This window comes from Nomascus leucogenys, chromosome 11, assembly GCF_006542625.1.
Source record: "Nomascus leucogenys isolate Asia chromosome 11, Asia_NLE_v1, whole genome shotgun sequence".
Classification (NCBI taxonomy): Eukaryota; Metazoa; Chordata; class Mammalia; order Primates; family Hylobatidae; genus Nomascus; species Nomascus leucogenys.
In genome coordinates, this window is record NC_044391.1 from 107,739,327 (window position 1) to 107,749,728 (window position 10,402).

The 10,402-nt window shown below is 48.1% G+C and overlaps 1 protein-coding gene across 3 annotated transcripts; it reads left to right on the forward strand.

Annotated features, from left to right (window-relative positions):
* Positions 1 to 1,638: 1,638 nt before the first annotated feature.
* On the forward strand, positions 1,639 to 10,052 carry AHSG (alpha 2-HS glycoprotein). 3 transcript variants are annotated; one of them, XM_012510705.2, is made up of 7 exons: positions 1,639 to 2,074; positions 4,434 to 4,544; positions 5,189 to 5,273; positions 5,930 to 6,096; positions 7,281 to 7,382; positions 8,596 to 8,679; positions 9,326 to 10,052. In XM_012510705.2, exons 1-7 carry the CDS (start codon positions 1,862 to 1,864, stop codon positions 9,668 to 9,670), a joined length of 1,107 nt encoding a protein of 368 aa, XP_012366159.1. In that variant the 5' UTR covers positions 1,639 to 1,861; the 3' UTR covers positions 9,671 to 10,052. The 3 variants fall into 3 exon arrangements, with proteins under 3 accessions (XP_012366159.1, XP_030678811.1, XP_012366161.1); XM_030822951.1 differs by having other exon boundaries at positions 5,933 to 6,096; XM_012510707.2 differs by lacking the exon at positions 8,596 to 8,679 and having other exon boundaries at positions 5,933 to 6,096.
* The last annotated feature ends 350 nt before the right edge of the window (positions 10,053 to 10,402 follow it).

A 10,402-nucleotide genomic window follows, 5' to 3' on the forward strand; every position in this document is an offset into this window, starting at 1 on the left:
CACCTCCTGGGTTCAATTGATTCTCCTGCCTCGGCCTCCCGAGTAGGTGGGACTACAGGCGCACACCACCATGCCCAGCTAATTTTTGTATTTTTAGAAGAGAGGGGGTTTCACTGTGTTGGCCAGGATGGGCTCAATCTCTTGGCCTCATGATCTGCCCGTCTCAGCCTCCCAAAGTGCTGGGATTACAGGTGTGAGCCACCGTGCCCAGCCCTTCAATATTTTTAAAGATTATATAAAGAAAAGCATAGCTTCCACACACAGTTCAGGAGTCAGGGCCCTGAGTGAAATGGAGTATAAGGTGATGGAAGTTTGCCCCTGGCTTTGAGGATCATCTTGCTAGATGACCAGAGTTTGTTTTGCATCTGGAAAAGTCACGTTCCCCCTCTTGGACAGAACATGGAGTCCTGGCCACACCTTCTGAGCCTCTGTCATTAAGATTCTGTGCGGTGTGTGAGCAGCTGGGAGTAAATTTGAAAACAGTCCTGCCAACTACCTTCTCTGTCCCATCACCACTCACTTCACCTCCCTCACCCCGATCCTCACCCCAGAAAATCAATATTAAGCTTCCCTTTAGAGGGGCCCCTCTTCTTCCTTTTTTTTAACCAGTTTTTTTTTTCTCTGAAGCAAACATTAGAACAAATTCACCCATACACAATGATGGCCTCTAAATATTTGAAGACCATGTTGGTCTCCATGAGAGGGCTTCTTTGCTTCAGACTAAACCAAACCAGGTCCTTGTATGATATTTCCCAAGCCTCTCTTTATCCTGCCAACCCTCCTTGGATGTCACACTTGGAATTGTCAAGGGTCACTTAATAGGCAGTGCCTGGAGTCAACACTGGCCCTCTGTTCTGGCCAGAAAGACACGCTGTAATTCTCCTGAGTCTGCAAAGAATGTTCAAGGGGCATTTGTGTCCTTAGCTCCTCGTGCAGCATCTCAGCCTGCAGTGTCGGACTCAAACCCAGAGCTGTGTCAAATGAGCAGCTGTTAGATCAGGACTCCCCTCTGCTGCCCTTGTGCACTGGCAAGGGCACCAGGTTACTAGTGCTAGGAGACTCTGGTCAGTGCCCATCTGTGCTGTCACATGCAGGGCCCTGGCAGTGAGGTCTGGAGAAGGAAGAGAAGGGGCAGGGAACCCCACACGTTTTGCTGGTCATTTCCCACCCTGGTCCTGCCACGGGAACCCCCTCCTTCCACCTCCATTCCCCACTTTAGGCAGAAACATCTCTCATCCTTTCTTCTTTTCTCCAAGAATCTTCCCCCAAAATCTTGGCATCTCCTATACACATCTCTACCTTTGCTATATCTGTGGGCCTTGTTCTCCCTGTAGGACTCCTCTTGGAAAGCTAATTCCCCCTGACATTAGAGAATTTTATCAAATTGCTGAGTATCCCCCCTTCCCTCTCACAGACCCCATGGCATGCTCAGATCACAGTAGAAGACATTTGCTCTGCTGCCAAACCCATGGCACTCTGAGGCTGACCATGTCCACCTCATTCCCTCAGCTGTCTTCTCTTTGCTTCTCTTCTCTTTGCTGCTATTACCATGTTCCAAGCAGACTTTGGAGCATCTCCCCCACAGCAGCATGGACTTTGGCAGATTTCTTGGGGACCAGCGATGTCCTAACCTGTTTGCTTTTCCAGGGCTGATGTTTGCAGGGTGTTTTTTTTTTTTTTTTTTTTTTTTTTGAACCAAAGCAGAAATCATCCTGTATCCTTATGCAATTCTTCCGGCAGGCTCCAACAGATAAATAAAGCCCACCACGCTCCATGGGTCTACCTTTCCCAGCAGAGCACCTGGATTGGTCCCAAAGCCTCCAACCACCTGCACGCCTGCCAGGGCCTCTCTGGGGCAGCCATGAAGTCCCTTGTCCTGCTGCTTTGTCTTGCTCAGCTCTGGGGCTGCCACTCAGCCCCACATGGCCCAGGGCTGATTTATACACAACCGAACTGCGATGATCCAGAAACCGAGGAAGCAGCTCTGGCGGCTATAGACTACATCAATCAAAACCTTCCTTGGGGATACAAACACACCTTGAACCAGATTGATGAAGTAAAGGTGTGGCCTCGGGTAAGTGGACCTGCTGTGTATGAGCTGAAATAATGTGTATGTGGAGCTCAACCAGGTGCCTCAAAAGATCACCATCACCCAGTGCAAGTGAAACCACGGAGGAGTAAATTCTCTGATTTCTTCCCAGGAGTGAGGGAAGGGGCAGGCAGAGGGCAAGAGAGGAGACATTCTGTACGGCATCATGGGTGTCAGGAGGGAGCTGGGTGGGGTGTGGGGTGGTGTGCAGAAGAAAAAGTGCTTCAAATGGTCGTTTGCAGATCACAGATGGAAAGTGTAACTTGCTGGAAAAAGTAGGACCCAAGAGACCAGCTCCTAGTTGCCAAGTTACCACTGGCTGAAAATCACCTAACTGCCTTTGGTTTGGTTTCTCTCTAACAAAGACTAAGAATGAATAAAACTAGCATCTAGCAGATGCCTACTATATGCCAGGCCCATTCACATAGAATATCTCATTTACTCTTTCCCGATTCTGCCTCCTGGTGCTGTGTGGTACATATATTGTTCTTGTCTTACCCAAGAGGAGACCAAGGCTCTGTTGTGTGTGTGTGTGCGTGTGTGTGGTTTTTTTTTTTTTTGGTCCAAGATCATATAATTGCTAAGTCTTCAGGTTGGGATTTGATTCCAGATCTGTGTTCCTTCTTCTACACAAACTGCCTCCCAAAGAGAGTTACCCACATCCCACAGAGAAGTCTTGGCATAAACACAATTCACCTCCTCACACGCTAGACAGGAAACCAATGCAGCTTGAAGCCAGTGATAAGAAAAATCAAGCTAGAAATATGCCTCGGGGATCAGTCAAGAGATTTGGAGAGGTGGGAAGAAGCTGTCTGTCTACTGCCTGTTTTGAAATTAAATTTATTTCTGATTAAGGACAATTCTTTCAGCAAATATGTATTACAAGCCTTCCTTGGACAAGAACCAGAGATATTAGGTTGAACCATACAAAACTGCCATTTTTCTATATCAAAAGCAACCAAATATTGGCTGTTTTAATGGTTCAACCTAATACAATGGTGAAAAAGGCATAATATGTGCCCACAAGAGTTTACAATCTAGGTTGGAAAATAAGATCAACAACAGGAAGCCTGGACCGACTGACGGCTGCCATCCGTCTCACAAAGAGACAAAGTATTTGAAACCAGGATTGCTCCGGATGGATTTTAGGAGTGCTGCAGCCATATTAAAGCGCAATGGTGGTTAGGAGGAAACGCTGATCAATTCAGGGGAAATGAACACGCAACATGCACATCTGAGGGAAAAGGTAATCATGAATGGGCATTGTGACTTTCACTAAAGGCAGAGCTTCAGAGTTGGGTTCCTTGAGAAACCCAGGCGTACCTGGTTCCTGTTCTCCAGAGCTGTGAACGCTTTCAGGCAGTCACTCTGGGCACACCTGGACATCATAAAATGCAGAGCTCCTCCCAGGGGAGGGGATGTTGAGGCTTCAGGTACTAGTGAGTCAGGCAGAACCAATGAGAGGCAAGCAGAGCTGGGCTGAGAGGAGAAAAGGCATACTTGTACCTTCTGGATTTTTCAGGCTTCGAAGACAAGATACAGAAACAGGTGAACTGACAAGAATATCTCCAAGGATTGTTGCAAGCTCCCTCATGTCTACACCAGTGACATCCAGTTTCCTGTCAGAGGGAGACAGGCCCTTCCCCATTATCGCCAGCAGAGGGAAGTAGAGAGCAGCATAGTTGCATGCCGGCACCTGCTGCACAAGCCAAGACAAAGGAAAAGCCAAGGACAACAGCAGCAAAAACCTCTAGGAGGGAAAAGAAAATGGAGGAAGGAAGGAAAGTAAATAATGAAAAGGAAGAAAGAAAGAAGGAGAGGGAGGGATAGAGGAGATTAAAAAAAGACAGTAAGATATTACCCTACACCACCTTATTTTGCAGCTTGTCTGAGAAAAATCCAAACCTGCATTTTCCAAAGCACTGCTTGAAGAGTGAAATCTTAAAAATAATAAATACACATAAGTGTTAATACCCATTTGTAGTTTTCAAATAGAGCTCAGAGTGAGGGCTGTGGCTCCATCGACTTGTTCAAGCCCAGGACCCCGTCTGCTTTGCGAGCATCATCTGGTGCTTCCTTAATCAACAGACGAAGACCAGACAAGCCCTGGTCATTGTCCTGCCCACAGGCCAGTTCAGAGCTAGACGGAGTTGCAGACTGACAGTAAGAATGACCACTCCACTGCAAGCATCTCTCAAAAAAAAAAAAAAAAAAAAAAAAAATGACATTTCCCTCACCTCTCCAAAAGGGGGCTGCGCTCAAGCCCAATGAGGGCGCACACCGTGCCCTGCACCACAGGATCAGGGGAATAGGCTGCTCACGGCTTCACTCTTTGTCTCCACAGCGGCCCTTCGGAGAGCTATTTGAGATTGAAATAGATACCCTGGAGACCACCTGCCATGTGCTGGACCCCACCCCTGTGGCAAGATGCAGCGTGAGGCAGCTGAAGGAGCATGTGAGTACCCTTCTTAGGATGACTGTGGGTGGCCCTTTGGCCAGCTCCACCGATTCGCCCAGCTTCTCAGCCTGCCTTCTTGGCTAGCCAGGGTGCAGTTTCTAAAATCGCCCTTTGTGGCCGAGCGCAGTGGCTCATGCCTATAATCTCAGCACTTTGGGAGGCTGAGGCAGGTGGATCACCTAAGGTCAGGAGTTCGAGACCAGCCTGGCCAGCATGGTGAAACCCCATCTCTACTAAAAATACAAAAATTAGCTGGGCATGGTGACGGGCACCTGTAAATCCCAGCTCCTTGGGAGGCTGAGGCAGGAGAATCGCTTGAACCCGGGAGGCGGAGTTTGCAGTGAGCCAAGATCCTGCCATTGAACTCCAGCCTGGGCAACAACAGCGAATCTCTATCTCGAAATAATCGTCATCATCATCATCATAAATAAAATTGCCATTTGATGCCACTTGCCCTGGGGCTGATTTTTACAAGCGTTTAACTATATCATTGTATCCCTGAAAGCAGAGCGTCCCATGTTTCAGTATTACCCAGCGAAGGCGATTTTGCAAGGGTCACCTTCGACAGCCATGCCTGGAGGGAGACTTCCCGGGGTGCGAAGGGGAAGGGCAGCCATCCTCACGTGGGTTTCTTTCTCCAGGCTGTCGAAGGAGACTGTGATTTCCGGTTGTTGAAACTAGATGGCAAGTTTTCCGTGGAATACGCAAAATGTGATTCCAGTCCAGGTACAGATGACTATTCTTATTCTTATTTTTTCCTTGTAGAGAAAGTGGAGAAGGGATCTGAATAATTTTCAACTTAAGTAGTTCTAGCTGCTTTGTCGGTGAGGAAAAGGAGAAGCCAAATTTCCTGGGTTCTGGGATTTTTAAAATTGTGTTTTAAGAAGCTACTCTTGGCCTGGTGCTGTGGCTCACGCCTGTAATCCACCCACCCGAGGCAGGTGGATCACCTGAGATCAGGAGTTCGAGACCAGTCTGGCCAACATGATGAAACCCCCATCTCTACTACAAATACAAAAATGTGGTGGTGGGCGCCTGTAGTCCCAGCTACTAGGGAGGCTGAGGCAGGAGAATCACTTGAACCCGGGAGGCAGAGGTGGCAGTGGGCCGAGATCGCGCCACTGCACTCCAGCCTGGGTGACACAGAGTGAGACCCTGTCTCAAAAAAATAAGAAGTTATTCTTACTGGAGGTGAAAATTGCCTCGCGATGATAAGAGCTCCTGCAGAAATGTCAGCATAGCACGAGCCGTTTGAAGGTTTAGTAAGAAGCAGACAAAGTGCCTGAAGCTATTTGGGGAATGCCTTAGCCCTTGCTAACGCAGCAGAGTTGGGGCCATGCCAGGGAGAATGGCTGCTTACATCCTGGTTTCCTCTCCCCGAGCAGACTCGGCCGAGGACGTGCGCAAGGTGTGCCGAGACTGCCCCCTGCTGGCCCCGCTGAACGACACCAGGGTGGTGCACGCCGCGGAAGCTGCCCTGGCAGCCTTCAACGCTCAAAACAACGGCTCCAATTTCCAGCTGGAGGACATTTCCCGGGCTCAGCTTGTGGTAAAGACTGAGACTCTTTTGACAGGTTGGGCAGTTCGGTGGCACTTCGGGAATGTACTGTACGTGGTGGAGCGGGAGGGAGGGAAGAACAGGCGCAGGGGCAGCGATGAGAAAGCAAGGAGAGGGTTGTTTGGAAAGGGAAGAAAGCATCCTAAGGGGTATGAGGTTCCTGAGTGTCATGAGGACCCCAACACCCTCAGCGCCTCCCCCATGCTGAGCCACTGTAACGTCCAGCAGCCACAGCTGCCGGCAGGTACATCCCCACTCCCTCTGTTCCAGCTAAAACCAAAGCTCGGTGTCAGCCCGTAGAGGTTCCCACGTCGGCCAGAAGCACTCACTATAAATTTGCTGGGCTCCATTATCACCCATCTCCGCTGAACATCTGCCACAGACTCGTAATTAATACTCACTTGTGCTGACAAGCTTATAATGGCAAGATCCTAAAATGCCTTTCGAGTCACTGGAGAAAACATCTTATTGTACTGTGGGTGGTTTAGCACATTGGAATGCAACAGAATTCAAATGTTTAAGAAAATGTATTCTGGATATCAGCCATGGCCATACTTGGAAATACACTAGTATAGACGGCAATTCTATTAATCAGAATATGTGATTCTCAGAACATCCCCACCCCAGACTACACCAAATAACAGATATTTTATTGTGTCCATATGCTCCAACTACTATAAGAAAGAAAAGCTCAAGTGATATCTTCCATACTTTCATCTAAATCTTTTCATTTGATCCTGCTCTACGAAACAGGTGGAAGAGGTATTAATCTCTTCACTTTCCCACCCTATCTTGGAGTAACCTGAACCTTGGGTCTCAAGTGCAGCCCAAGAGTGAGGGCTGGGGGGAGGCGGGGTTCCCACTCTTATCAGTCTAAGGCTGGCCTTCTGATTCCTGTTTCCTATCTGCAAACTCACCTCCACCCTGAAGGACCAGTGATGGATACTTGCCCCTCCTACAAGGAAGACACAACCCCTACCTCTAAAGTACAAGCACTTGAGAACACAACCCCATAGCAACTGCCCTGTGTAAGCCATTAAGGGACATGTCTTCCGGGCCGACGCATGGTCTGCATGAATGGTGCCCCCCGAAGGAGGCTACTTCCCGCTCTCCTTCTCTGCCCTTTTCACTGTAAGTCATCTTTCCTCAAGAGCATTTTCATGTACTCTTCTCAGCCCCTCCCACCTTCTACCTATGTGGAGTTTACAATGTCTGGCACTGACTGTGTTGCTAAAGAGGCCACAGAGGCAGCCGAGTGCAACCTGCTGGCAGAAAAGGTGAGTGGGCCGGGACCTTGGGGTGTTACCACTCGGACAGAGCTGTTTGTGGAACAGAACATCCTTGGATAGTTTGTATCTTGGGGCTGCAGACAGAGAATAACAGTGCAAATGCCCGCTCCCTGTGGATCACAGCAAGCCTTCCTTTAGGGTGTCGCCTCATCCCTTTAAGAGCTGTCATCAAATCATCTCACCCACTGGAGGCACATGGAGTTAGGAGAAAGACAGAGGCTATTTGCTAATGAAGCCAAGTCACGCCCACCCACTGGGAATGTGAAGTGCACATTTTCTAGACATATAACTCTGATATGAAAGCTTTCAAGTCCTTGAGCCGATAATGTACACTTCTAGGATTTTAGTCTAAAGAAGTCATCAGTGGCCGGGCATGATGGCTCATGCCTGTAATTCCAGCACTTTGGGAGGCCAAGACGGGCGGATCGCGAGGTCAGGAGATCAAGACCATCCTAGCTAACATGGTGAAACCCCGTCTCTACTAAAAATACAAAAAGATTAGCCGGGCGTGGTGGTGAGCACCTGTAGTCCCAGCTAGTCGGGAGGCTGAGGCAGGAGAATGGTGTGAACCTGGGAGGCAGAGGTTGCAGTAAACTAAGATCGTGCTGCTGCACTCCAGCCTGGGCAACAGAGTGAGACTCTGTCTCAAAAAAAAAAAAAAAAAAGAATTCATCAGTGACATTTGACAGAATATATCTATAAAAATGATTTATTATAGATATAAAGAGACAAAAAAGAGAGATCTGTATGTCCAACAGGAAGGTGTCATTGAATAATGCATGCACATCAGTAAATAGAAAATTGTGCAGACACTAAAAATTGTGTTTTCAGGGAATAATGCATGATATGAGAAAATGCTATTATGGCAAGTGAAAACACACAAGATACAACATCGTATAGTCACAATGATCTTAATTTTCAATCATATTTAATAGTATTTTAAAATAAGAAAGAAATGCATCAATGTTAACAGTCCTTCTTTCTAGGCCACCACCAGAAAGGGATTATGGGTAATCTCTCTCACTCTCAAAGTATTTCTGTATTTCCATGTTATATATAGAATCACATACCTCCCACAAGCAGAAACGATAACTTTAAGAAAAATGGTTTTTCAAACCAATTTAAGGTTGGAGTGTCAATGAAATTGGGGGGGATCCATTTTTTAAATTAGTTAAAATAACTCCTCTTTCTCTGTGGGCAGCAATATGGCTTTTGTAAGGCAACACTCAGTGAGAAGCTTGGTGGGGAAGAAGTTGCAGTGACCTGCACGGTGTTCCAAACACAGGTAACAGCTCCGTGAATATTCTTGCCTACACCTTCAGAATACAATGAACCCTTCACATTTATGCAGTGCAGTAGTGATGACAGGACATTTGCTCTCCTGTGCTTCTGAACCTCACGGTATGAAATAACACTGGGGTATGTGGAATCATCAACAAATGGAAGGATGTTTTAGCTATGCCTTTCCCTCCCGTGAACTAGTGACTACAGGGAAGAACCATCTTACTGTGTAGTTGACAAAGCCACCTTTTTATTTGTGGGAGGTGGGAGTAGTTTTCTGAGTTGCAGAGACCAGGTGGCCAGATCTACCTGTTAGCTCCCAGTGGCTGCAGCTTCAGATGACAAAGAGGGTGGCACTGCTGGGCAAGGGTGAGCCATAGGTGGGGTGCTTTTACTCATTGGACATGTGTGTGTAAGTCCACCATCACCAAGACAATCCTGGTGAGGCCGGGGCCACCATAGGCCAGTCACCCCTCCTTGTAACCTTGATGACAATCCCTTGTACTTAGGTAGGTCCTTTCTTGCTAGACTCTTTGCAAATAAAAAATGTATAATGTGAGGAAATTGGATACCAGTTCCACCTGGGCCTGTGGGTGGTCTTGCCTGGGAGGAGGAAGCAAACTAACTGAAGGAAATGGTCCTTTTTCCAGCCCGTGACCTCACAGCCCCAACCAGAAGGTGCCGATGAAGCAGTCCCCACCCCCGTGGTGGACCCAGATGCACGTCCGTCCCCTCCACTTGGCGCACCTGGACCCCCTCCAGCTGGCTTACCCCCACACTCCCATGTGTTAGCGGCAGCTCCCCAAGCACTCCCATCGCACCGGGCGCACTACGACCTGCGCCACGTCTTCATGGGTGTGGTCCGATTGGGGTCACCCTTAGGAGAAGCGTTGCACCCCCAGAAAACACACCCAGTGGTGCAGCCTAGTGTTGGTGCTGCTGCTGGGCCAGTGGTTCCTCCATGTCCGGGGAGGATCAGACACTTCAAGGTCTAGGTTAGACATGGCAGAGATGAGGAGGTTTGGCACAGAAAACATAGCCACCATTTTGTCCAAGCCTGGGCGTGGGTGGGGGGCCTTGTCTGCTGGCCACACAAGTGTCACATGTGATCTACATTAAGTCTTGAATCCCTATCTCCCGTCATTCCTCACAGGACAGAAGCAGAGTGGGTGGCGGTTATGTTTGACAGAAGGCATTAGGTTGACAACTTGTCATGATTTTGATGGTAAGCCACCATGATTGCGTTCTCTGCCTCTGGTTGACTTTACAAAAACCACTGGAACTGTGACTTTGAAAGGTGCTTTTGCTAAGCTTATATGTGCCTGTTAATAAAAGTGCCTGAAAGACCTTCCTTAATAAAGAAGGTTCTAAGCTGAATGTGGTCATGCTTATTGCCGACTTCATCCCAGTTCCCCTCACATGCATAGCCCTTTATCCCAACAACCACACAGTGCCCCTAATCAAAATCAAAGTCAAAATAGAACCAAAAGAGAACAAAAACCTGCTGTATTGCCAGATACAGGAAAAAGTGAGACTAGGATCTTTCCACAACCCATAAGATATGACCATTTCTTTCTTTTTTTTTTTTTCTGAGACAGAGTCTCACTCTGTCACCCAGGCTGGAGTGCAGTGGCACGATCTTGGCTCACTGCAAGCTCTGCCTCTCAAGTTCAAACGATTCCCCTGCCTCAGCCTCCCGAATAGCTGGGACTACAGGTGCGCACCAC

Excerpts from the sequence above, each read along its gene's own strand:
- AHSG (XM_012510705.2), top strand. The coding sequence starts at position 1,862 with ATGAAGTCCCTTGTCCTGCTGCTTTGTCTTGCTCAGCTCTGGGGCTGC. Across the intron at positions 6,097-7,280 it reads TTTCCCGGGCTCAGCTTGTG|CCCCTCCCACCTTCTACCTA; the intron begins GTAAAGACTGAG and ends TACTCTTCTCAG. Across the intron at positions 7,383-8,595 it reads GCAACCTGCTGGCAGAAAAG|CAATATGGCTTTTGTAAGGC; the intron begins GTGAGTGGGCCG and ends CTCTGTGGGCAG.